The sequence below is a fragment of the Excalfactoria chinensis genome, chromosome 18 (assembly GCF_039878825.1).
Source record: "Excalfactoria chinensis isolate bCotChi1 chromosome 18, bCotChi1.hap2, whole genome shotgun sequence".
Classification (NCBI taxonomy): Eukaryota; Metazoa; Chordata; class Aves; order Galliformes; family Phasianidae; genus Excalfactoria; species Excalfactoria chinensis.
The window spans coordinates 7,553,374-7,580,764 of NC_092842.1; the positions used below are offsets into that span (position 1 = coordinate 7,553,374).

Consider the following 27,391-nt stretch of genomic DNA (forward strand, 5'->3'; position numbering starts at 1 on the left):
ACGGATGTAACCAGATTAGAGTCCCAAGAAGTTCAATGGAGAAGTATTATCTAACAGGAAGAGCAGAGAACTGGAAATCAGGTTTTTCAGGTCATGACAAATTTGCTGTTCGTCTCCTAGTGCTTCACTTCCTCATCTGCAAACTGGAGAGGATACTTACCAGAGCTGGAGAGCATATGAAACAGGAAGCCCAAGTTCTGGTTCTAAGTGCCCGAGTTAAAAAGTTATACATCAAGAAACCTAAAATAAGGAGCCAGTTGTTTCAGCTTCTTCTTCAACTACTGGAGTGATGCTAGAACAAGAAAACTAGGCACCATGTCAGGGAGCAGAGCGGGACATACAGCAAACAGATGTTTCACTCAGAGCACTACATAACAGAAGATAATGGATCCTTAGAAAAGCTGGTTTGCTACGTAAACAATAAGTTTATAAAAATCTTTTGTTTCTTAAATGGAAGGAGTCCCTAAGCTACATGACTGTGGATTTGCATTCAGGTGTCACAGGCACATATATACACTTATTGCTGAAACGTTTAACTGCTAAAATGCAACTTCATATTACATGAAAATAAAGGAAAGGGAGCAACTGCTGCCTACATTTTTCTTATTGCTATTCCTTCCACTCACTCTGTACGTTCCCACCTCAAGCAGTGCAAATATATCCACTTCCACCTATGAATATTTGTAAGCAGCAGACTCAAAGTACACTACAACTCTTATTTAGTAGGAAAGGAACCTATTCAGAGCTGTACAGTAACACATTATGAGGCTCAACTCACTCACTTGGCATTGCTTTCTGCAGCTTCCTCCTTTGCTTCCACATCACCCTCACATTTTACAGACTTGTTCTTTTCATCCATCCAGTCAGACACATGTTTAAGGGCACATTCTACTGTTGATACCATGTTCTGAACAGCTTCAAGTTCTTCTGGAGATGGATAAATGGTTGAATGTTTCACCATAACATGGCGGTCATCGTTAGCAAAAGATCGGATAGATCTCTGTTACAGAGTGGGAAAGGAGAGGAAAAAGAACAAAATTACTCAGTTATCAATAGAAGGACACTACCTGAATGGCAGTCCTCCTGAGAGATGTAAGAAAATGTTTTATGATGACTGTGTGTTATAATCTGGCAGGACTGATTTCTTACTAGGGTGATACACAGACACCAAAGACTACTGTGGAATCAGCATTAAACTGGCAAATGTATAAGGCTTTAGGAGGGGTTTCTTTTGGCACCTAGCATTAGATGCCTTTACTGGCTACTAATACATACAGGCTGCCAAAAGGAACTGGCACATCTGGAGCACAATTTATGTTTACGTCCACAGCAGGATGAGATTAATTGTGCTCTGGAGGTACATCCCTTGGGTCCTGTGCAACTTATTTCACTTTAAAATGTCTTCCCTCATCCTTTGACTTGCTTGTTAATTTAGATGAGGTTTTCAAGGTCAGTGAGAGAACAGCTAGACCTCAATCTTACCCAAAGCACCGACACATCAAGGAGATACAAACTGTGAGTAACAGTATTGAAGGAAACACCCTACCCAGGAATACTTGCAGGAACTTGGATCCTGAATTTCAGTGACCTTTGCTGACTTGTCTCAAGCTTTAGTAGCTGGACAGCTCAAAGCAAACAGAAAAAACCCGGGCATTCATTCCAAAAGGTAACCACATTTTAAAGTAGGCAAATTCAGAACATAAGCAGCCCAGGATGAAAGCAGAAGGCTGACAAGGATAACATGGAGATGACTCTAAATACAACTCTGTATATTCTAGATGCACAGAGAAATCCTCAATTTCTTTTACAGTCAATGGCAACCCCTTTAGAACAAAGCAATTAAACAGCCTCTCCCCTATGGTTTTGTTGCTGCTGCAGACGAAGTCATAGACACTACATATTACTAAGTGCAGCTTAGCAAACTGCACTGGGATTTACAAAGGCATGAACAAAAATGAGGGTAGGGATAAGCTGGTAAGGAATGCAGAAATAATTTCTTAAAAATTTGATGAGTTTGCAGTGAAACTTCAATACTGTTGAAGGAGGTAAACGTAACCGGTTAAGTGACTTGTGCCAAGAGGTTATGATTCGCTACACCCTATCCAAGTGAGACTTACCTGATCTGAACAGTGACCTGGACCAACTGCTCTCACAGCACAGACCTCCAGCAAGTACCCCCCTAAACATTCTCTAGACACATGCCAGTCACTGCTGAAAGTTCCCTGGGACGTAGAATCGTCAACCAGAACTCTGTCCTACACATTAAACACTGCAAATGGCTTTAGTTTTTACCCCCTAGTTTGCGGGTTTGTTAACAGCACATACTCTATAATAGCACACATCCTTCAGGTCATGGAAAATCATACAACTGCTCAGGTTAGAAAAGACCTTAAAGATCATCAAGTCTAACCGCAAAATGGGCCTGTGAAGGATGCGGAAAGGTTTGGGGTTTAATAAGTGTTAATGAACAGGTCGTGGCTTCCTAGGTTATTACATTCAAAGGTCAGCTACAGTTATTTCCTTAACTTCTCCAAGCACAACAACAATTCAGGTAGTAAGAACTCATCTTCCAGGGGTCTGGTGTTACTCCAGTACTTTCACAGATTACAAAAATATCTCCAGAAGGTTCCTCTTGAGGTTTATCTGCAGCTTGGGTACACAAAGGAGCTGCAGTTCTGCAGTGAAAATTGACAAGCTGGATTTATTCATTCATCCCTACCATCTCAAACCTCATGAAATATCAATCAGGAAAAACAGTCAAACAACAAACTATTAACTCAGATTTGAAGACATTTCTGTTCTTCTCTAATAGACAGACATTGGCAAGATCAATTATTCATTTCAATTTAGGCCAAAATTAATAGCACAAGAAGGCTTAATATTGACAACTCTGCTGCGTCAAGTGTTCTCCCTCCCTTTGTGCTCAATAACACGTAAAAATCTTGTTTTGGATCATACATATATAAATATTTAAATATAAGCACACATCCTGGCTATCATCAGCCATACAGGTGTTAGAGAACAGTATTTAAAATTTATTCATTTCCTTTCTCTCAGCAATAATGCTTAAGAGGACTTAAATCTACCAGAATGCTTAAACTGCTCTCCACAGTATTTTTCAGAACAGAGCAGGTTTTCTGCCCCTTTGTGAACACATCTTCAGAATCTTACCATCACAATCCTTCACATTTATACAGCTTGATAATTTAATCATCTCTGGTGTCCCCTGCCTGGGAGCAGCACCAGGTAGACCAGAAATGACTCCTCCTTTAGTTAAATCCTTTACTTACATCTCATCCGTGTTTTTAATGAAAAGCATATAGGATCGCATGCATTCAGCTTTTCACACACATGTACAAAAACATGAATAATTTCACACTTACTTGTGAGCAAGGAGTGGAAGCGGAATAGCAGTATTTGGTTACGCAGTCTGCAAGTTCAAGGTCACTCACACTATTTGCTACAGCTTGCTAATCCTAGTTTTATTAGAAAAACTTAGGAGCATCCCCTTCATTCGCATTTAATAATTCATGCAGTGCAGGCTCAGAAGATAACTCTCTGGTTTTAAAAGGCTGACAAAATATCAAGCCTTATCTGCTTTGCTCACAGTATGCAGCACTATCTCCAGTTTAGTGCAAGGTCAAAATATCTCCTTGCTTGTTTCATCAGGCCCTGTGATCAGACAATATTATTAATGCAAGCCTATGAAAGATAGAGATACCCACCATGATTTGTTACTGTTTCAGCTCTCTCTTTCTTCTTTTCCCTCCTCCTTGGTGTCTTTGCTAAGAGCTGTTTTGCTTGACAGAACCTCTTCATAAGCCTCTCAGTCCCTTGACAGCTCAGTAGTTCATAGAGCTAAGATGCTGTAAGAGTCACTTTCTGTAATTCACCTGAAAAAAAACACAAAAACAAGAAACAAAACAAAAAAAAAAAAATAGAAAAAGAAAAGAGAGAGAGAAAAACAAGTTAACAAGTTGAAACCAGGAGAAACATGTTAATTCCAATAAGTGCACTATGCAGAACACTAAGTCAAACCACTGACTAAAGCAAGCTGGCTTCACAGTAGAGAATTGCTCACCAAATCATTTTCCCCAGAACAATAGCAGATGTCACTACAGGAAGCAACTTCATGTGATGTGCCCACACATATGTAACCACCTTCCCATGCCAGTTAGAGCTCCTCTCAGTGCACTGCCAGCCAACTGGCAACCTACATTTCTGATGTGAAGAAGATTGGAAATCCAAAGTCTCAAATATATGAAACCAATTTGAAAACATGGCTATTGTTAACACTAACTTAATTGTTAAAAGTAATTAGCAGCTAAATTCTCGACTTCAGGTGGCGATAACCAATTTCTTACTGAAAACAGAGACGTACATTATGATAAACTGACGACACGAGAACTGTGATCATGTTTGGCTGAAATCATTCATGATGCTGCTTCTGCCCTTGCACTGCTTTTTGCAGCACATAACAGCTAAAAGCCTCTAAAGCAGCCCTCTTGTACTAAACTAGGAGAACAACAGAGCAAGTAGTGCTAGAGAGGAAAGTATGAGCTTACTGCATAGCACAACACACTAGTTCTTGGAGAAAATGTCTGTCTTCCTTTCATTGTATATATTGTGGCATCAGCTTTTTGGCAACATTCTGAAGTAACTGGAAAACCCAGTCACAATTTCCACAGGTTGACACGCACACAGAAATGTTTTCCTTTACTCCTGTATGTCAGTCTTCACTTCTCCAGCTGTATGTTGCATGTTGCCTGTCAAAGAATCCTGATGGCTCTAGAGATTAAAAGCAAGTTTGGCAACAGCACAGGGACAGGTGAGATGACTTGAAGGCTGAGCAGATGTTTAAGCCTCTGGGCTGTGACAGGGAATAATTAAACTGCTACGTCTTATAGAAATATAAGCATTCTAAAGGAAATGTAACTATAAATTCTTCTTCCCAATTTTTAAAGTTAAGAAGAGTAGGTTGCACTACTGGATAGAAAGAAAAGCCGAGTCTGCTTCAGCAGCTCAGGATTGCCAGGGAGTAACTCCGTAGAAAGTTAAACACTCATACTAAAAATGCCTGGGAAAAGCAAGCTAATAAGAGCCCTGACGGACCTCCTTTCTTATCACAAAGACTATATTGTACCAAGTTATCTTAACACTCTGCCAGATTGCTTCCCAGAAGTGATCAAATAAGATGTTCTTTAATGGGACCAGATTCCTACCTTAGGTGATCTTGAAAGGCAAGCAGGGACAGCCTGAAGCACAAGTAAGCACCAAGATTACTGCTTTGGCATTACTTAGTACATGAGCTGATTCAGACTTAACAGCTTTTCACCATCTCTGGTACCAGACTCTTTATGAGGTTTTTTTTTGCTTAGCTGTTTTTATAATAGTAATAATAATAAATAATATGCCTTAGAGTCGGCAGATGGCAAGCTAGAGATACTTATCAGACACGTTTCCAGATCATCTCTTTCAAATTAGTTGGATTCAATTTGAAGAGAAAACCATTTCCACATAATCATTCCTCCTTGTGACTCCAGCATTTCACTTTTCAGTTGCTGTCTTTGTAATTTGGCAAATCCAGGCAGAGGACACTGGAATGCGCTGCTGACTTTAGCATGAGCCCAGCACGACATCTCCAGACTCCAAGCAACAGCCCAGCCTGGACTCCCTCCTAAGTCTACTGCAAGCTGTTGCTTATCAGCTTGTACAGTATATTGAAAGCAGATGGACAAAGATAGCTGAGCAAATTCTGGTGCTTCAGAAAAACTGCAAGCAGGCTGTTGTCCAGAGGGCAAGCCTGCAGTCTACCTCACAAGTCCTGAAAACAGCCGTACCCCAGGGTGCAATTCTGGATATATTCAGTGCTTTTCAGTGTTTTTTGACAATATGGAGCAGATGTGAAACATTCATTTTCAGTCTATGATGCAGACAGCTGAATCAGAACTACCAAAACCTCCCAGCAGTCTGCTTGAAAAGGGTGGTAACCATCTTGTCTTAAAAGAGGTTCGAGTTTCAACAACATGCAATAGAGCTGGACAAAGATATTTATTTATGAGTTTATTCTACCTGCCCTTTTTCTCATCCATGAGTGGCTGAGGTCTGAACATACACAGCTGAATTACAGAGGAACTTGTATTTCCACTGGTACTCATAACAACTTCAAGTTAAAAAATACCTTCCTGAATGATGAGCTGGAGCTAACAACATACCTGCAAGTCATGCTAATTAACATTCCTCATTTCAGAGAAACACACACAGGAGTGAAATGAGAACCTAATATAATTCAAACTTTAGTAGAAATTTTTCAATAAAAGCACTAAATAGGATGTTTAGTACAAAAATACATAGACAGAGTATGGAACAAGGCATGTTTGAAAACATACAGAATTAAGGAGAACTAAAATATAATCAAATCTGTTTCAACCAAATGGACCAAGGCAGCACAACGCAGCTCAGCATCACACACGTCAGAAAGTATTACATGCAGTGAGCAAACAGCTGAGGTCCAGAGTAGAGGTACAGTAATATTATGTGTGGTTGTCCTGTGCAAGGGTTTCCACCCACACTTGCAACAAAATTCTAGAACAAGCTACCAGCAATAACGAGACCTCGGTGAGCTCGAGAAAGCCACTCCAGCGCTGTATCATGTGGCCCTAAAGTGTAAAACAGGGCCAATACTCGCTGACTCCAAACCGTGCAATGGAGGAGTTGAGTAGAGTCTGCAGTGTGGTTTAATGTCACCAGGAATCTGACACAGTAGAAATGTTATTGAAACACCACGACAGCCTAACAGTGTTTCCATTAAACATCCCATCCTTCACAGAGGAAGTTTATGCTTTGGTGCAAGACAAACAAGGAAAAGAATTTCAGATGAGGGCTTTGTAATAGGGCATCTTCCTGCATCTGGCAGTTCTGTTCCCAAGAGAGACATTCAAACAGCCAGAAATAATGAATGTGCTTACATACCTTCAGGTGCTTGGGAACAGAACAGTGAAAAACAGGAGAAACAGGTACTTGCCTTCCTTAAGGAGGGCGTTGTAACATCCAAACCTGAGAGCTGTGACCTTCTAGAATGCAGAACTACTCTGGTGTTCTGAGAGCCTCTCACAGCACACAGCAGTATTAGCACGGAAACAGCGCAGAAATGGCTTAACAGAGGAGGAAACTAAGGGTCACTGCGCTCCATGGCCTCACTTCATTGTGCTGCCGTTAAAGGCACAGATGCCATGCCATTTATTACAGTGTAAAAACTGCTCTTAAATGCTATGGCAAAAGGCGCAGGCCAGAAGTATTTATCTGAAGGAAAAATAACCTCCACCCTCGTAATCTACCCTTACGGCAACATCTGCTCCCAAGAGCTACCGTTTACAGCATACACACACCACCCTGATACCCCTCTGAGTTTACATTAACAGAACAGCAAGGACAACTACAGCTGCCGATAGCAAATGAGCAAACATCTAACAGCCTGAGGTGCATCAGGCAATAACAGAAAATAACTCCAGTTTGCATAGAATGGGTAAGAAATGGTGGGATTTATATCATTTTTTGGTACTTTCAAAAGAAGATCAGAATAAGAGACTGTAGCTTTAAATTGCAAGTTTATTTTCACTTCTGCTTTGCATCTAGGAGACAGGTAATTTTCCGTCACACCGTATATAGCGCTGCTGAAAATATGCTGGTTTTTTCTGTAGTATAATTTTATTGCTGGCCTTCTGCCAAGAGTCTTTCTGGCAGCATCTCCCACAGTTGGAAACTGTGTATCTGGGTCAGAAAAGACAAGTTGCTTTTCAGAACAGCTCAATACATTTGGCAGAGATGCTGATATTATAATTGAACTCTTTCAGCAACTCTTTTTGTGATGTACCCAGACATCAAACAAAACAAGATCTGCAAAGTTGATTAGTGTCAAAATAACTGACAGCAAAATAGCAAAATAGTTTTCTCTCATGTTAAAAGCATCAACAAACCAAGAGATACAGATAAGAAATACAATTCAAGAGGATTCTGTGAGAAGCGTGGGGCCGAGACCTGCACAGTATGGTCAACCTTCCCTTTGTGCAGATGTTGGCTGTTTTAAATGCAGACTCCCTGCGTGCTGTATGGAACTGCCTTCCTCATTCTGCATCACCAAAAAAGAGAAGCTCTTGCCAACTGCAACCATCAAAGCAGTCTATGAAGAAACACAACCATAACGCTGGGATATGTATTTATTCAGACACAGATCGCTTGCAACGATTTTCTCAGCATCCATCCAGTTTCACCTGGAGACCGTATATCCACATGAGTTTTATTGTTTTCAAAGTAATGCAGATTGTGGCAAAGCTGTATCTGGCTTTGCCTTTGGTCTGCAATTTTCCAGCCAGATAGAAAATTACAAAGCAACACTACAGCTGAGAGCTGGAAAGGTACTTCCTCTGACATCCTTACCCTACATACAGTACATACTGATCTAGTATTATTCCTGCCTGTTCAGTTCTTAGGACAGTTTGACAAGAGGCTCCCACGTTCAGATTTCTTCCAAGTAGGTAACCCCAACACCCCGCTTTTACAGGCGCCTAAGACAGGTTAGGCACTCATTTGATAAACAGAAGAATCACCCAAGTCACTGTTCCAGGAACTGGAGATCACAGAGCAAGGAAAGCAGCAGCCCACCTGTCAGTGTTCAGACAAGGCTTCAGGAAAAGCTACTGGAAGAGCTCCTAGAGAAGGTGTGGCTGTAACACGTGGATTGGGATCCTGGGGACCTTTTGTTGCAACGGTGCAACAAAGCATTTGCAACTGCAAACAGATCAGCAAGCACAGATTCCTCCAAGTGGCAGAGATGAAGAATTAAAACCAATCAGCTCATCAGATTAAGTTAAAAGGAAACAGATGAGTAGAAAATACCTTACATTTTTAACTCCTGGAGAGGGTGAAGAAAAGATCTTCATAGAAAAATGGCCTTCAGTGCAGCAGAGTCAGCTTATACCTGAGAGTATTTTTTGTTCATTATCTCTCTCCAGATTTTTAAATGGCCTTATGTTCCCTGGCACCTGTACCATACCAAACATGTCAGTCACAGCTAGTGCTACAGAGGCTCTCTAGTGAAATGGAGACCCTTTCATCCCTTGCTATTAGCATCTAGGTCAAAGACCAAGTCCAATAATAAGTACATAAATGTAAGAACTGGCTTTTGGCTCCTAAACAACAAATTGATGCACGAACATGAAGTGCAATGAACTTCATTAACATTCAACCTGTCAGTAACATCCAGAACAGAACTGTCCATAAGACAGCACTATAAGAATATATATATACATATATAAATAACAGAAAGGGTGAACTTCTTGGCAGGGTCTTAAAAAAAAACCAACAACAAACAACAACACAAAAGACCCACGATTAGATATTACATACATAAATAACAGCAAAGTATTCATCTTCGGACTAGACAGAAACCACGACTAGACTCTCCATGTCTGAAACGTTTAACCGATGTCCAGCTTCCAGCACCTAACACCTGCATTCCTGCTCTTCTTGCTAAACTGGACACTGGAAAACCGGAGCTACTTGGCAGTACAGAGCTGTTAGCGAAGCAGTCACAATCTGACATCAACATTCCAAAAGTAAATAAATAAACAAAATTCATAACACAGGCTGCATTCATTTACATTTGAAGAATTAATTAATAAAAAGGATTTCATCATACTGAAATGACTCCATCTGCACTGTCAGTTTTCCCAGAGACAGATCAGACTTAAGCAAGTTTCTGGATCTAGGTCTGAAATAAAATCAAACTCTCCAAAACAGAACCACATGTTCTACCTCCTCAGGCACACACTGCAGTTCAGTACCACGCTGGGCTTCCTACTGCCTCAGCCATGGCTTGCTCTCTGATCTCAGTACCACAGTTCTATGGACCTTCAAACTCTTAGACATTTTCCATCCCCGCATCATTTCTGTCCACATCCTTAATTTTGTGTTTTCCTTTGCTCCAGAACCATAGTGGGAAGCAGTCACAGCAAAGGAGAGGATAAGAACTGGGACATTCTTTCCCCAGCATCCTTCAACTTGTCTCAAAAAGCTGCAGTGCCCCAGTTTCCTTCCTGCTATGATTCATACCCCATTGACTGCAGGTTAACCTAAGCTGCAGATTTTATTCCCCTCAAGACAAAACCACCTAAACACCATAGGAAACACTTATACAGTTTCAATTCCTAGAAGACAGTCTCTGCAAGTACCGTTTAGCACATAGGCTTACTGCCATGAAGTGTCACTGGATACTTGCTGGGCACTCCAAAAGGTCACTCTTTGTGGCCACTTACCAACACAGAAGAAAATGTTTTAAAAATTCTCATATAAAAGAGACGGACCTTTTTCCCTCAGGGTATCAGGATCAGCCCCTGCCCTTGAATTTATTCCTTGATGTCCCCGGTGCCAATGCATGAGGAACCTGGCATTTTCAGTATTGCAAATTCACACTGGTTGGCGTGCACATCAGCCAGCTTAAACATTCATGACTCCACTTAAGTGCATTGTTTGGTATATCAGTCTTGCTGCCTCACTGACAGCTTAGTTTTGTTTTGTTTTTTTATAAGAGAGAAGATGCACAAGGATTTGGAAGAGAAGACAAGTAGTGCCTGCAAGTGCTGTGCAAAGAGTGCTCCTGCTCTACCATCAGACCTGACCAGGTTCTGGTTCCACTCTGATGACCAAACAAGGTTTAGTTGTCAGTTTCTGTATCCTCGGGTATTTCCTGGATTAAGAACTGAATTTCCTAACTCCTTATTCATAACAGGATATCAGAGTTTTATAAAGGTAAATATACCAAATACGCTAATCTGTAGCATCATACTCTAATTTCTTTGGACAACATAGCTAAGTAATTGTAATTGAAGTAATTGAACTTCAGAAGCTACATTAAGTATTTTTCTTCTTTATTTGAATTTTCAAGTATAATATCTTAAAAAAAAAAAAAAAAATAACCCCAAAAACAAATCAAAAAGAACCCCAACAACCCAGGGAGCTGTCAGCATAAATCCACCAACCTCACCTGGTTGTCATTTTAAGGACACAACTGCAACTGTGCTGCTTTGGCCCATTTCCCTTCCATTTCATGAAGTGCCATAGATTTGTTTAATCTCTCTTCGCAGGTAATGATATCATCTCTAATGTACCACTTTACTCAGAACAGCATGAAACATACCAATGGTTCTTCAGTCTTTGCCATTCACCACCGTTTTCTCTCCATCATGTAATTAGCATCTCACTTTGCTCCCTCAACATTAAGCAACACACATAAACAACAAAATACAAGGCTGTGCTGAACACTGGTGTCTTGGAGGCAACCTGCTTGCCACAAGCCAAAGATAACAGCATTTCAGTAAGTTCGTGGAGGTTAGCAAGATGTCATCCAGGTTAGGAAGCAGAAGTGCATGACAGCAAGCTCCAAGCATAAAGGAGGGCGGGTACCCATTTTTCCTCTGAAGGAAGCAAATAAACCATGGAATCAACAGCAGCATTCAAAATGCTCTCAGCTTTGCAAAGAGATTGATTTACAGCCACCACCACCACCTCACTTTCTGCCCAAAGCTCCCTCCATACACTGTAGTTGCTAGAAGTAACACTTGAAATTGCCGTCAGGGGAAAGACTGAAGAAAAACTGAGTTTGTTTATTTGGGGCCATTAACTGTATTTTGTGCCTAGAGATTTCAGTTTCCCTGATAACAGGAAACCTGCTGTTCCTGAAAGCAACAGCAAAGGGATCTTTGGCTTTATTTTTTTTAAAGAAGGCAGGCTTGGAAAGCTACAATGTGTCAGGGTAGGAACGCACAGCTCCAAGTGCAGAGGACGGGATCAAAACCAGAATAAAAATCAGCTACTTTACAAACTAACAGTATTTCTGCTAAGCAGCAAATACTACATGTAACCTTTCATCTCAGTCAGGATTTCTGACAGCTGCATCACACTACAATCATACTGGTTTTCATACCTGCTTAGCCATCTGTGTAAATCTGTGCCCATGTCACAACATCATTATTAAAGGATACAGCGAAGAGAACAAGAACCAGAGAGAAGCAGACACTGAACTCTAATCTTGAGAGCACAAATAAGTAAGTCTTTACAGTCAAAAACCAGTTCTTTAGTGTTAAAAGAATTTCAGGTTCTAATGTTGTCTAAATGACTTCTTCCACCCATGCAGAAGCCTCAATGAAAGAGCGGTGAGTGCCTGGAACTCAGTGGACAAACACTACCAGACAGTTTCACGCTTTACTGAGACAAAACCTGTGAGTTAAATTTAGACTGATGACTTCTGCAGGCGCTCAGATGTTTCTGCTTTAAGTTTTCTAGAAATTGCAAATTAGAACTTGGCAGACTTTGAGTTGACCCAGCTTGTGTCTCTGGCATCCTAATCATATTCTGTCCTATTACTCTGCAAAACTGTTAAGAAAAAAAAAAACACATGCTTTTCAACGCATGGTTTCAGACAACTGACAGAGACATCCCATTCATTTCTGTGCTGAGCAAAAACAGCCCAGGTACAGCGTTTTTCCTTCTTCAGAAGTCACTATAAAAATTAAAAGTTAATGGAGGAATCAGAGTTCGCTCCCTGGCAGCACGAGCAGTTTGATGAATAACACTACTTACGTAACCATATTAATTCAAATATGGCTGTGGTAATTTTTTTCCATTCACCATGGGAGAAGTACATTGCACTTGGAGACTCTGATCTCATTCTTAAATACCAGAACTAGATACTTAGCAGAGCATGCAGGTGTCACCGAGCTGTTCTGCCAATGCAGCTGGTAATCCTCGCAAATTTATCTGCAGTCTTTGAATGGCAGCAGAGACATCACGTTTTTTTTGCAATACCACAAACAGTTGATTGAATGAAAAGGCTCAGAGGTTACCAACTAAAGAAATGTAGGTCATTACTTCTCCATCTGCTGGTAAACAAACAGTACTACCCAATGTTCCACTGCTAACCTAGAGGATATTGTAATACTCAGATGAAGTTAACAGCAAAGACCAAACTATAATAAGCTTTCCCCTTTTGTTTGCAGTATGAACTTTCAATGTGCTTTTATCACAGAGAGAAAAACACTATCGGACTTAGTTACACACACAAGAGTTTCACAGCACTTTCATAAACATTACTTTTCTAATCCCTGTAATAGGAAAAAATTAGACAATTTCCATTTAGAAGAGACCCCATTCACCAAAGTCTAAAGTGACACTCCTAATATCATGGCAAAACTACAGTAGGTCTTGGAAAATAAATTAACTTTCCATTTACCACACACACTAAGCTGCAGAATATACCACCACCTCATCCCTCAGTTTTTACTTAGACTTCTTCAGTTTAATTTGAACAGACTGCTGCTGGCTGCTTCTGCTACTCAGTTTCTCCTTCATAGGACCACAGCCATCCTTCAAAGGCCAACTTGGCAAGAAGTCACAGTACATGCTTGACAACAATTACCTGTAGACTCATGAGATTCAAATTAGCAGTTCTGTGTCTGAGCATGGTGTGATTAAACTCAAGAATCTAATTCAGAATCTGTCCTATTTTCAGACATGAGATTTTTTTTTAACCACTTTGGAAAGTCAGATGCCATGGACTCAAACCTCGTGTCTTTTGAAAAAGAGCACAGTGGAGTCCCTTTGTTAGTCAGCACAAGGCACAGAGTCTGCTCTTGGGAAGAACAGAAGCCAGAGAAACGAGAACATTTCAGGACACTAATAAGGGACCTGTGCCATTCTGGAAGGTAAGGAGAAGCCACACAGCCCCACTGTGCAAAGCAGTCCACTCCTTAGCATCAAACTTCTTTCTCTGGGCACCAAGCTCTTGCATATTGTTTTGGCTTTGAATGTTGAATTTCAGTTGTTATACTCCACAATTTGGAGTCCAACTCAGTACTGACGTTAGACACAAACCACAGAGAAACTCTTCGTCATTCAAGAGCCATTGTCCTGCTTTCTCACAGATACTGAGCTCCAAAATATGTCCTCTGATAATGCAAATACGTAGAACTTCCCTCAGTTCTAGGATGTTTAACTCTTAAATTTTCAGTTACTTTTAATAAATGCTGCTTCTTGTAAGAATGGACAAACATTTATGGCTTCACTGCATAAGCTCTCCAAAAATAACTTGAAAGTCAGTAGTTAAAACCTATCAGTGTATCATGTTTATTTCTCAGATCTGTTACCAGCTCCTAACATAGAAACTCTGCCAGACATGAAACTTTTAAGAAGTTGTTCACCATTGAGTCCTGCTCTTAAAGACTCTCCAAATTCCTCTTCCAGCACCACTGCTGGGAGAAGGAGGGAAAAAAAACAACTGCTTTTTTTAATTATTATTATTACTTGCCTGTTTTTGTCACCTGAAAAACCACATGTGAAGCTGACGCTCTGACAGGCAGCTGCTTTTCAACACACAGAAGCATTTGGCCATTGAATTTTTTCTTCAGTGGTTTCTTCAAGATTCTGATGCCAATGTACATTCAAAATAGCAATGTGTGACATACCAGGATGAGCCGGTAGGACAGTCCCCTATTCCAGAGGCATGGGTGAGGAGATTTCTGTGCTCACAGCACCAACTCTCAATGCAGTTTTCCTTGACCAGAAGTGTCATATCCTCTCCCTCAAGTCTCCCTTATCCGGGATAGAAGATACAGTGAGAAAAAATGATGTGTGCCTTTAAAGACCAAGAAACACACCGAGGCCCACTGGACAAGACAGGAATGTAACTTCTCAAAAGGCATTATATCCAGGCACCACAGGACAACTCAAAACAATCCCAAACACAGAGCTATCGCTTCTTACAACTAACTGGCAGGATTCATCCCAGAATAAAATTGCGAGCATGTTTCACTGCGTTGTGCTGGGAGACACTTTTCTGCCATGAACCTGTGGATGGTTTTAACCAGTTTTTATTCCTCTTACAAAAATTCACTGAAAATTCAGCATGCAGGAGGTAAAAGAAGAGGTTAATCAAGATAAATGGCACTGAAGTTGGACAGTTGCCTCCTTTAGAACAGTGAAGCAATAATGTCCCATAGATGTAAATAATCGTTCTAAAAACTCCAATCTGCACAATTTCAAAACCACCAACTATTCAGTTGGGAAAGAGTGATTCAGGATAGCTTATTAATTACCAGTTAATTGCAGAAGGAATAAACACTTTTCCAAGAAGTGCGTTATTGAGACAACAGAGATATGGTGTACAAGGTCAGGTGTTACCCCATCACCAGACCCACTGCTACCAGTCCCACAACAGTGGCAGCTGGTTCACCATGAAGCATCCACAGCGTGACAGAAACAATTCAGGGCTGTGAAACCTCACATATGTAACCACAGCGGTACACTCTGTGAACTCTGCACATTAGGTTTTCTCTCCTGTACTGCAGAGAAGCAGAGTGCTCCAGGAGCTTTTCTCCCTTCTCCCCACACAGCAGGCAGTTCCATTTCTGCTGTGCTGAATATCTTCAAGCTGCTCCCATGCTGCAGTGCTGGACAGCCACAGCCCAGCAGGAGAAGCAGTTTGGAGCTCCTGCAGCTCACAGAGGAGCACAGCAGGCGGCCTGACCCCACCAGCCAGCTCTGCCCAATGTTCTGTCTCCCCGTCCTCCAGCCTCCCCTTCTTTACACACGAGGATGAGACCAAGCTTTTGCAACCACATGACAGCCTTAGGAGAGATTTTTCTTTCCCAACAAGAGTAGCCAAAAAGCACTTTAAAAAAAATCTTTTCCACACCACCAACCTTCTCTTTAAACACTTCAGTGAAAGAACACTGCAGTCCCTTCACAGCATAAAGCATGACAGTTTTCTGATCTCCAAAATTCTGAAGTATGAAGATGACTTAGGACTGCATTTTGCGGATGATATGCATGCAGTACACACCACACACACAGTTCTACAGGAAATATTCCGAGCTTTGTAAACACGAGAAGGACGAATGGAAACAGAACAAGGAAAAGGAAAGAGGGGAAGTACAACAAATCCCTGTACTCCTCAGCTCTCAGCCAAAATTCAGTCTTCTATGAGCATGAGACTTACTAGTGTACTGTGCAGTGAGGGTAAAGAGACCTCATTGAGACACTGCACACCTGCTAAAATTGGCAGTAAAATCAGTCAACTCCTGCAAATCAGTAGTGCCCAGTGCAAACAGAAAGCAAGTCTTTATTCCCCTGGCACAAGATTATGACAAGCACCACATACAGATCAAACATTTATGAACAAAAGTAAAGAACCTAGCCAAGGCATTTACATTAAAATAAAGATTACATTTCACTCTGTAGAAAAACAACAACCAGTAAGTGGACCGGAGTCCTATGCTCAGATGAGCTCTCCTCAAGCAGTTCTTCCTAGGAAAGACTGCATGGAGACAGCCTGAGCCAACTACACCCACTGCAGAAGCACCAGGATGATATTCAAACATTGCAGTAGCTGCTACAGCATCCATAGCAAAAGGATAGGCAAAATAAGGAGTGAACTTCTGAGAGGTTCATCTGGAATTCACCCACCTACAGAGAACTCATTGATCCAAAGCAACTCTGTATTAGAGTGTTTCTACTCGGAATCCTTTCCTGCCGTAACATTGTCAGTACACATGCTCTCCACCAAATATCATTAAACTTGACAGTCAGAGAAAGGTTTGTAGATACAGCACTGGAAGGACGACCAGCATCATCCTGTAAGGAAGAGACCAATGGCACCTTTGCACGGTACTGCTGCAACTTCTCACCAAGGATGGAATGCTGTTATGACAATGCTATGTTTGTGCTGCATTACTAAAAGCACATTTGGAAACGTCTCAACAGAAACCAAAACAGAGGTATGTTACTACCCAACTACACAGAAAAAGAAGATTCATTTGTAACACGCGGTCAGTTTAACACTATTGCACAGTCCATATAAAGAGCACAAAACTTTCCACCTATGCACAAGTTAAGTTTGACTAAGAACTGCAATTTACTAACGCTCAAAGCAGGCTGTACCGTTTCCTATTTAGTAAGTCACAATTCCTCAACAGCTGTAGCTTTATCAGTAGTTCTGTCCAAGCCCTCTGCAAGTTTTCTCAGCTCTGCCATCCTACTTTATTTCTCACTGAAACTGAACATGAAGCTCAAGCTTCAAACCCACAGCAAGAAATTAAACAACAGAACTTCGTTCATTTGTTCTTGAAAGAGCAGGAAGTCTCCAGTTCCAGGTTCTTCAGTGTTCTGGTTAGGGTGGAAACAACATAACATGGCCAAAATTTAGGAGCATTCAGCTTTTAATCAGAGACCTGCTCGAGATGCATATTGCCTTTTACCATCATTACCTCCAATAGCGCCATCACCATTCAGACAGCAGCAGTTTCTTTTCTCTAAAACAGGTAGTACTGTGAAATCTAAAATGGAAAAGTATCACACTGATTAGCCGTTACAGCATAAGCATGCAAAGAAGTGTTCTAAATCAAATGTGCTCCTTAGCAGGATAGTTTTGAAAGGAACAGCCCAGCCCCAGTCAGTATCTTTGAGTAGAAAAAAATGTAAAATGTATTTAGCAGCTACAGTGTCAGGATTCACATAATTTACTAGCACTGAAAATTCTACCACACTTCTTAAATGGTCAAAAAATACTCCAGTTACAAAAGGTTCTTATGCACTTTCAAGGTGGGAGTAGTGATTCTTTTCTCTTACACAAATTTAGACAACTGTGTTCTCTTTTCTGCCTCCTGGCCATCTGTAGAGATAGGGAGGTATGTGCAGATGTGGGCTCAGAGCAGGATGAGCTACTTGTCTCAGCTCGTATTTTTGGCAGCCAGCAATTCCACCCTCACCCACCAGAAGCAGAGCACTTATCAGTCTTGTCTTAAGCCCCTTTTCTAAGTATTTGCCTTTCTTCCTGGCTTTGCTAGAACACGTGTCACCATATTTAGAATCACCAAGGTTGGAAAAGACCCACAAGGTCACCAAGTCCAACCCGCCATTTGCCCAAATACATTAATTAGTGGCTTTAACAGTTTTTTTCCATGTATGGAAGAGATTGAGATTGAAAGTGGAAGAGGAACAGATGTCCAAGTTCTCTAAGTTCTTACCATATACGTTTGACATACAACTCCAGAAGATATCAGAGATTACATCTGAAATCTCGTTTTTCTATCTAATGATGCCCTAAGTCTTCATGAGGCAACTAAGATGAGCTCCGCTTCCTTTGCTTAAGTGAGGATCCAGCTGCTACTCCAACAGGAACTTAGGCAGAACTTCAGTCTAGATTAAAGAAAAACTGGCGGAAGCTTCCACTTTCACTGCACCTGTTTTTCATGAAAGGAACTGAGGCCCCACCAGGCACACTCATCATGCTTTATATAAAAAGCCAAAAAGCCATAGAATCATACAGCACGGCCTGGAATAAAGATACCACATAGAAGTTTCTAAAGCTTTACCCGTTTCAACAGTGATAACTAAATTCAGTGGGGTGCATCATGCTGCCTTGCATCCAATGCCCTACAACAAATAGCAGTATTTTTCATGCCTCCTTTGAGATTAACTCTGCAACCCAACAAAATTCACTGCTAAAGATCCATCCCCCCAACAAAAAATAACTCATAGTATTGTTCTAGTAGGATAAATCACTTCACAGTGAAGTCTCACCAGACAAGACCAGCAGCATTGTGTGCCCATGAAGATCCTGATCCCAAGTCTCAAGTCTCCTCATCCTCTGTGACCATTTGGCTAAAGCTCATTTCTAGAAACAGGCAATACTTGCTCCAAAACCAGCTCCACATGCTTCACGCTCACTTGTAGTCCCTGAATTCTTTTCCAGGAAGGCAGACACTGTCAGCTGAGAACTATGATTAGGGACAACTCTGTTCAGGGTTAATTCAGTGGTCCATAACACAATGACTTAACATCATGTCTGTGCCTCAGAGGATACTTAAGGACACCTCAGGGCCCAACGCTTTGAACACTATGCTAATGCTCATATTTGCTGTGTTACAAGTCAAACAAGAAATGCATTTAATGAAAGTGCCTCCCATCCCAAGAATAAAAGGAAGGGCAGAAATAATGGCCTTCCAAATCAGCTCCTCCTTTTCTGCTCCAACTGTGGGCAGTGTAAGGGGCAACAGCGGTTCCTCACCACTGAGTTCATTTGCTGTTAAGTTCGGCTCCAATCATTGCTTCACTTCTAACAGTATCAGGAGGTTTAAGGTCTAAAACCTTAATAGATTATGTTTTCTAAGATTTCTCCAGGTTCTGTGACATCTCACATTACCCACTAATGGCAGTGTTGTTCCCAATCAGATATTCAAACATTTAATTTTTCAATAAAGTCAATTTAAAGTAAATGGGCAGTAAGAATGTGAAGTAGCAAAATTTAATTTACTGTGCTAGCCAGACATGCCCCAAATTTATTTTTAAGCATACAATTAAGAGTAATATAATTCCCTTATGCAGACATTACATAGAAGAGAAACACTGTTGTAAAGAGTTTACTACTATTGGTACACAAACCTTACGGCAGATCAATTAGAGTCCAGTAAAACAGCACATACTTTACATTTTGTTACGTCCATCACAAGTGGCATTTTGAGGCCCTTCAACAGTTTGCCAAGCCACAATATAAGAGAACTGCTTTAAACCAACCCATGCAACAGCATCACTTCAGTTTCCACAATCCAACATATCCCCTAAAACTGTTAGCAAATGGATTTCATAAGATGATTTCTCTTCAATATCCACCAATACCTTCTGTTTACCAGCATATTAAGGATGTGTTTTACTATGAAAGGGGAAAATTTTTGCTTAGCTGTGGAAAAATCCCATGAAGTGAAACAATGAGGGCATGGCTTTTAATAATCCATGGCCTTCACTACTTGAGAAACCAATCAGCAAATGTGCAGATGGCCCAGTAACAGAGCAGCTCCGGTTGGCTGCACAGAAAATCCACACATAGGATTAGTCTCAATTCTTGGTTTTAGCTGGCAGAGGGCAGACAGAGCAGCCCAGCACCGTGCTTTACATACCTTTCAGTAGCAGCAGAACAAACCACATGCTCTGAATTTTTCCTTACGTTTCCCCTATAACTAGCACCTTGCCTACACTCCTCCACTGCACAGGAAACTAACAGAAAGGTCAGAATATGCATTGCAAAGCAAAACTATGAATACAGGGCAACAGACCAACACGGAGCCGGGTCCAAAAATTCCCAGTCCTCTTTCATTCCACAACACTTAAAGGTCCAGAAACATAAGGCGATCTTGCTTCAGAATGAAGTTAAAACAAAGAAAGTGGGAGCAGTTTAACTTCTCCATATCATTGGAAACAATTCCTACCCACACTTTTCTTAGAGACATCAATTTGCAGTTATTCAAAGAAGTTGGGCAGGAACACGATCTGTGTGTGAGCTGACACAGTGCACCACTATCTGCATCTCTGCCGTCACTGCTCTGTGAAAGGCTCACACATAAGAATGAAAAACTGCACAAGTGCCAAGAAATGCAGAAGAACAACTGAAAAAATATTGTCTCTGGTCTCGTCGTTTTTATTAACTGCTGCTTTAAGCAGAAATAGAAGCAAATATTTTCAGGTAGGGCATCTTAGGCTTTTCTTTCCAGAAACTTTGTACACCAAAATTCTCTTTGTCACATGCATGCTTCAAGTACAACATCTGTACCAAAACAATTATTTCCTCACAATTGTTTGAGATTTGCATTTTTATGCTATTTAAACCTGCAATTGTAACTTTCATGTTGCTTTTAACAGGATTTTTCCCTTTAATTTCATGGCTGCTGTGTATACAGCAGGAAAATAACCTTCACTTGCCAATACTGCTCAGTTTATAGGAAATCCAGGACACTACATCAGCCAAGCTTTCCTCACGCATGTGTTGTCAGAACAGAAAAGCCTCCTCTCCCTGACCTCAATACAAACTAAGTTACAGAAATGTGATGCTGAAGTCCTCTGTTGGCATGGCTACACTTATCTTAAGCCCTAACTCACCTACAGCTGCCAGTTAGCATAGCAGGGCACAGACTGAATGTGACCATGACACTGAAGCACAGCATTCTCACTTCCCTGGCACCTCCCTCAGACAGACAGAGCTGCGTCCTCACAGCTGCCCCAGGGATGCTCTCCCATCCAGCCCAGGCAGCACAAGTACTCAAACTGCCACCTCCTTACAGTTTCTTTTACATCTAGAAGTGTCAGCATATCTATGCGCATTACCACAACCAAGGACAAGACTCCGAAAACTTGTCTAGTGTTTTAATGGACACGTAATACCGATCACAGTGGCTTTTTCCACACATAAGCTTGTTAACCAGCCAGGGCATCTCCCCCTCCCTCCTTTCCAGCCATGGACATGCTCTTCAAAGAGCTCTATTTACATGCCAAGTTACAAAGTTCAGCTGCTTCCAGAGCAACATGGAAAAAGTGCAGCTTTTATGATTCCACAGTGAGGCTTTTTCACTACATGAAGCAGCCCGGACTGGTTTCTTTTCTCCCACAGCCCTCTTCCCCCCACCTCTACATGATTCACTTTATACATGACAGTCCAAAAGAAAAAAAATCTGCCAAGCCACAGACCATTGAGGAACATCAAAAGGCTTCCAAAGAAAAGAGCTCTGCAACCTTCAGCATCACTGAATGAACATTCAAGGAAGCCACTGCTCACAAGCTAGAAACAGGGGTTCTCCACATCTGCACATCCACCACAAGTTAAACCACTTCACAAGCATATACACAAGACACGCCTTCTGCCCTCTGCTCCTCTTGTCCCAATGGCTTTCTATACAACCGCTCAGATAACTTCAGGCTCTGCTTTAAGGACACGGACCTGCACACGTGGGGCCGATCTTCTGCAATCATCTGCCATTTGCCTACACGTTCCTCTTTCTCCTGAACCTTTGGTATGAAACCAATTGCACCTGCAGTGCCATCTCCTAGGAGCAGCCACGAGGCTGGATTCGGGCACTTACTCACCCGGGGCTCCCCAGCACTGAAGGATTTCTAGAAAAGCCTTAAGAAATTCAGCCCTGGGTTCCTTCCTTGCTTTTCGCTCCTGGACCCTCTGGGGCAAGAACTGGTGCTTCATCAGCATCCTCTTTGTGGAGTGATGACATTGTTAATAGTTCAGTAATAATGAATTGTGGAACAACAGCCTCCCCCCTTTTATTTTTTATTTACAAACAGGCATAAGAAATTCCGCAAGGACAAAAGATTCTACCAGGAATGTGAGAACAGCGCTGGGCTTCCACTATCAATGACAAGATAACGAGAAACAGAAAACTGCAGATATTAAAACCATACCATTAGCAATCCATACCCACTCTTTCCGCATTCCTCCCTTCTACACCAACACGAAAAGCTGGAAAGTTCCAGAGAGGATAAAAATAAATAAATAGAAAAGAAACACGCGCCATAAACACAACCAAGAACGCAGCACAGGTTTCAGGCAGCCCCAGCCGCTCTCACAGCCTCCTCAAACCTGCAGGAATAACTGCAGCCCATCTTCTGATGGTCCATCTGGGAGGCAGACCGTCCACCTTGGGGAATGCTTCTGCTTTTTGAGGGGCTACGAGCAACATACAAAGGAGTAGCACCAACACAATCCCTGCAGACACAGACAGGCCTTCCTCCCATCCCATCCCAAGAAGCTTTACCCTGTTACGTACCAAAGGCCTCCCCTACACCCCCTGTCCGGGCAGCACATCTCCATCTCCCTTCCTTCCACCAGGCCCTCCCTGCCTCCTTCGTTGCTTCCTTTGGGTGTCCCAGAAATGGTTACTGCATTCTCAAAAGGAAAATCCCATAAGACCAACTCCTCAGAGAGCCCTTCCTTCCCTGTTCTTTCCAGGAGCATTAAATTACGCGGCACGATTGAAGGAGAGGACTTAATTCTGTTTCTTTGTCCCCAGAGCACACAGCCACAGCTGCGGGCACATTTCTTACTACGGGAGATGCAGAATACCTGACATTGCCACACAGCAACAACACCCAGTAAAGCCGATCGCTACGTCAGCCACGTTTCTTTACAGGAGGCCTAAAATTTCTGTTCTAAACTCCGCAGAAGTTAAAGGGCAGCAGCACGCGGTGAAGGACCCGGCCGGGGCAGGACCGCTCCATCTCACACGTTTCAGCGCTGCATTCGGTGCCATCAGGCGCAGCTCTCGGCGCAGGACATTTTCTTACTTTCCGCAAATCACACAGCGCCATTTGCAGGGGCGTGTAAATAAATAATGCCACCTCGCCAGGTAACGCGTTCCTACTTCGACTCGAAGCTCGGGACCCCGTTTCTCCTCCCGGCTCGCTCACCGCCTCAGGACCCACCAGCTGCACGATTCACGGAGCGCAGCCGGCGCCGGGGGACAACAAAGCTGACGGCCACGAGCTGACGGCGCTCCGCTCAGCGCCGCGGGCGGCACGGCACGGGCCAACTTCGCGGAGGACACCCGGTGCCTGCCCGGTGCCTGCCTAATACCTGTCCGATACCTGTCCGGTACCTGCCCGCCTCCTCCGCCTCTCCGTCCCCGTCCGAGGACGCTTCCGCCCCGCCGCCCGCCCGGCCCCGGCCGCCCCGCACCTGCCGCCAGGTCCGGCCGCCCCGGAAGGAGCGGGACCCCCAACGGCCGCCGCTCGCCGCGACCCTCCTCCGCGCGCGCACCAGCGGCCCCCCGCCCCGCGCCGCCTCCCCTCCCCCGCCCTGCCCTTGCCTCCTGCCCGCAGTGCCCGGTGCAGTGGGAGGAGCGGTGCCCGGCGCCCGCCTCCCCTCGGGATCGTTCGGGGACCGCCGGCGGCTCCCTCCGGCCCTCCCCGCCGCCCGCCCCGTCTCACCCCGCTCGCCGCCGGCCCCGGCGCAGCCCCCCCCGGCCCCGGCCCGGCTCCGCGGCCCCGTCCGGTTCCTCCGGCTCCGCAGCGGCGAGCGGGGCTCCGGCACGTGACAGCGCCCGGCGCCCCCATAGGCTGCGGCTGCCGGGCAACGTGAGCCCGCCCCCTCCCTGCACCTGAGAGAGAGCCTTACGCCAACGACGTAGGGAGATGCCGGCCCGCCGCGCCGAGTGCGTAGCGGCGCCCCGCCGGCCGTTTCCTCCCTCCTCGCGGCATTGCAGCGCAGCCTTGCGGAATTGACGTAAACGTTCCCGGTCCGGCCTGGCCGATTTCCTACCTGCGGCTGCTACTCCTTGCGTAGCCTGCGTAATCCTCTCCGTCCCCGGAGGAAAGGGCTCTCTGCAGCTCAGCCAGCTCGCGCGGATGTGCGGGTGAGGAGCGGCCAGGCCCACACCTAAGAACGTCACTTACGTTAAGCCCCTCAAAGAAGTCGGTGTTTCTTACGGATTCTCCGTAATGTCGTCAGCAAGAGCACTGCACCTGAGAGAGTTGCTGGTGCGCAAATGCCGTAGGTGCTAGCGTGCCGGGCGCAGAGTGCGTAAGCGGCGTGGTAGGGTCCTCCCCATCCCGGCGGGCCTGGTGCGAGGCGAAGGCGGGAAGCAGGTGTGCGCGGGGTGCCTCAAGGCCGCCCCGGGGCTCCTCAGAGCGCCAGGAGCCGCCGACCCGCCCCGGGATCCTTTGGCGGCAGGACCTGAACCGCCACCCGCCCGCCACAAACGGCCCGGGGCCGTGAGGGTAATCCTCATCGTGACCCCGTAGGGTGGTGGGCTCGGATAAGGCCTCGGCCTGAGGAAAAGATGGATGGAGGAGGTGAGGGGTGAGGCAGAGTCCAACACCCCTTCACCGGTGTGTGTGCTTCACAGATCTTACGCCCTGCTCTGAAATCTGAAGCAGTGCAGAAAGAGAGCAGCTGCCCGGACTGAGCTGAGAAGCAGTGTTTCCCGGTGGGTTTCTGCTCTCCATCTGGGCTCGTCAGCTGTTGTCAGGGAGTGTTAAAATCGATGCTTTCCTGTGCTGAATGCGGCAGGCTGGGCTGCACGAGGGGCACAGCAGGCAGCAGTTATGTCTTCTAGGGATGGGGACAAAGCCCTGTGTCCTGGGTTCAGGTTAGGTGTCAGCTGCCCTATGACAATTCTCCCACAGACATCAGAGAGCTCCAGAGCTCCATCCGCCACCAGCACTGCTGTTGGAGTGTTCAGAAACACTTTCCAGACCCTTCAGAGAAGTCCCCATCCGCCCTTTGGATGAGTAGGGAGGGCTGAGTCTGGTGCTTGGTGGGTTTTTGTTACCTTTGTATGTGTGTTTCAGAGTATCTCTGCTTCTGCTTCAACATCCAGATGGTCAGTGCCTTCACGTTTCATGGCCTCAGATGATATTTGACTCATAATTTGTGCAAAAATATATATTTTTTTTCTTCCAGACTTAGCAGCCTTGATATCAGTGTAAGGGATGAGTCTCCCAGAGCTGTTTGCATGAGCGCATCTGCATTTCTGTGAGGTTTTCTAGTCTAAGTGCCTTTTTCAACTTTGAACATGACAATTGTGCTGCATGGTATTGCTTTTCAGAACTAATTCTATATAGGCTGTAAGATGAAAGAAATTGACTGGGGAGTTCCTTGCTAGCATAATCAATGCACAGCATGCTGTGCTAAAGCAGCCTGTGAGGAACTTTGGCAAAGGCAGTAGGTTCTGGAACTCTGCAGTGCTGAAGACAAGCAGTAACTTTCATTCAGAACAGCAGTTTGCAGCATTGCAGTGGAGGAAAAAAACACAAATGCATGGAAACGTGACCTGTAGTGGGAGGTTCAAATTGAGCTGCTGGTAGTTGGTATGCTTCTTCACAAGGCTCTGTCTACAGCTGTCACCCTAGTTGTGAAGAGACACAGCTCTACTTCAGTAGTGGTGTGTAAGGAGGATTAAAAGGGAAAGCATATCTAATGAATCTCAATTACTGCTTTCCAGTCTCGAACTGAGAACTTTTGAAGCAATAAATGAACTTGCTGATGTCTCCTGTTGCCCTGTAGTGTTGGCCTTTGAGAAGGGGCTAGAAAGTAACATCAAGGAACATTCCAAGGACTTGATGTAAGGACATTTTTATTTGAAATTGGTACTTTGTCATTTGCTGCAATCAGTGTAGCCTGAAGGAAGGCTGATGGAGGAAACAGAGGAATGGGCAGCTGTGGAAGAATGGCGACTGTGCAATGAAGCTGGAAATGGAGCAAGGAGAGAAAAATATATGGGAGACCACATCTCAGATAGTGAAGAAAGGTATTTTCAGGTAAGGTATGAGTTGTATCTTTTCCTGAATTTAAAACTTGTCCATGGAGCCGTCCTTTGGGCTAGATGTTTGCCAAGGGCGAGGGGAAGAAAGGAAGGCAAGGGGAATGATGGATTAATTTAGAATACAGGCAATTGGAATAGCTTTGGCACTGCAGTACAAGGTTATCTGTTTAACGCTGAAAAGAACATCTGATGTTTGAAGGAAGTTTACTAACTTTCTTTAGATTTCATGAAATAAAATGGAAGAAATATGAATGTATATTTTAAGTATAGACAGTAAGTGACGAGGACTTGATCTGTGCCAAAAATCAGTCTGCATGTAGCCAGTTACATGGAAGCAGTATACAGAACTGAGATGGTAATACAGAGAATACTTGTAGCAAGTGACTGAGGTCTTCTAAGACTGTTTATTTCACTCAGGTTTACTGAGACATTAAATGTACTTTGTGAAAATCTCAGTGCCTGGACTGATTTTACAGCTTGCAGATCTCATGTGTGGTTATCTTGTGTTCTATAAATCTGATAAAGAAATTTTATGAGCAGTTTTAAATAAAAAATAGAAGTCAAGCAGGAGTTGCTGTGTGACCAACGTGTGAAAACAGTCTTCAGAGACCAAAAAAAAATCCCCCAGAAAAATGGAGGAATTCTTTACAGGAAGCTGTTGAAAGTCTCCGATTTTAAGGTTGGCGTGAATGAGGCCCTGCAGCAAGGCAGCCTCGTGGGAGGATGTCCTTGGATGGTTGGCATCAGATACAAATGCTACTTTGAGGGCTAAATGACTATTAGCTACAGTAAAGAGAAAAAATCCTACCTGAGCAAGGATAAAATGTAACTTATCAAATTTCAAGTGTTTGGCATTGTTTGTGGACAAATGGGATTGTTCCTATAGTGCCTGAGGGAAGAGATACTCTCTTGTAATAGCTCAGAAAAGAAATCTCTGTTTGAGACTTGCCATTGTCCAGTGACCCAGTTCTTCACAGGTTTCAATTTCTGCCTTTAGGCATATGTACTAAAGTTAATGGGATTTGTGCACAAGTATCTGAGGACAGACTGTGAACTGGAAAAAACTAATGTTGTATCAGGCATATATTTCACAAATCTTCATGAAGAAGCTACCTTTATATGTGAAATCAGTCTCATAAGGCTCCAAGAGCTAAAAATAACACACACAAAACCCACAGAATTTGAAAAAAGGAACTTGTCTGACTGTGTTTTTAATCTATAAAACCAATTTATTTCATGTTCTG

At 43.5% G+C, this 27,391-nt stretch overlaps 2 protein-coding genes across 23 annotated transcripts in view; one reads left to right on the forward strand and one right to left on the reverse strand.

The window, feature by feature from the left end:
* STRBP (spermatid perinuclear RNA binding protein) overlaps window positions 1-24,651 on the reverse strand; it is a 64,309-nt gene extending 39,658 nt beyond the window's left edge. For 11 of the 22 annotated variants that reach the window (XM_072353141.1, XM_072353142.1, XM_072353140.1 and 8 more), the window contains exons 1-3: window positions 23,812-23,936; window positions 3,726-3,893; window positions 783-1,000 (exon numbers count right to left, since the gene is read on the reverse strand). In XM_072353141.1, coding sequence (XP_072209242.1) covers window positions 783-1,000; window positions 3,726-3,728 — 221 coding nt within the window. In that variant the 5' untranslated portion in view covers window positions 3,729-3,893; window positions 23,812-23,936. Of the gene's footprint in view, window positions 1-782; window positions 1,001-3,725; window positions 3,894-16,515; window positions 16,537-23,560; window positions 23,657-23,690; window positions 23,717-23,811; window positions 23,937-23,998; window positions 24,019-24,142 lie in introns of those variants that run through there. The other 11 variants (XM_072353130.1, XM_072353121.1, XM_072353128.1 and 8 more) reach the window with 9 other exon arrangements.
* Window positions 24,652-25,725: 1,074 nt separating this feature from the next.
* CRB2 (crumbs cell polarity complex component 2) overlaps window positions 25,726-27,391 on the forward strand; it is a 64,580-nt gene continuing 62,914 nt past the window's right edge. The window contains exon 1 of the mRNA XM_072353157.1: window positions 25,726-26,142. The gene's annotated coding sequence lies outside the window, so the exon portion shown is untranslated. The remainder of the gene's footprint in view (window positions 26,143-27,391) is intronic.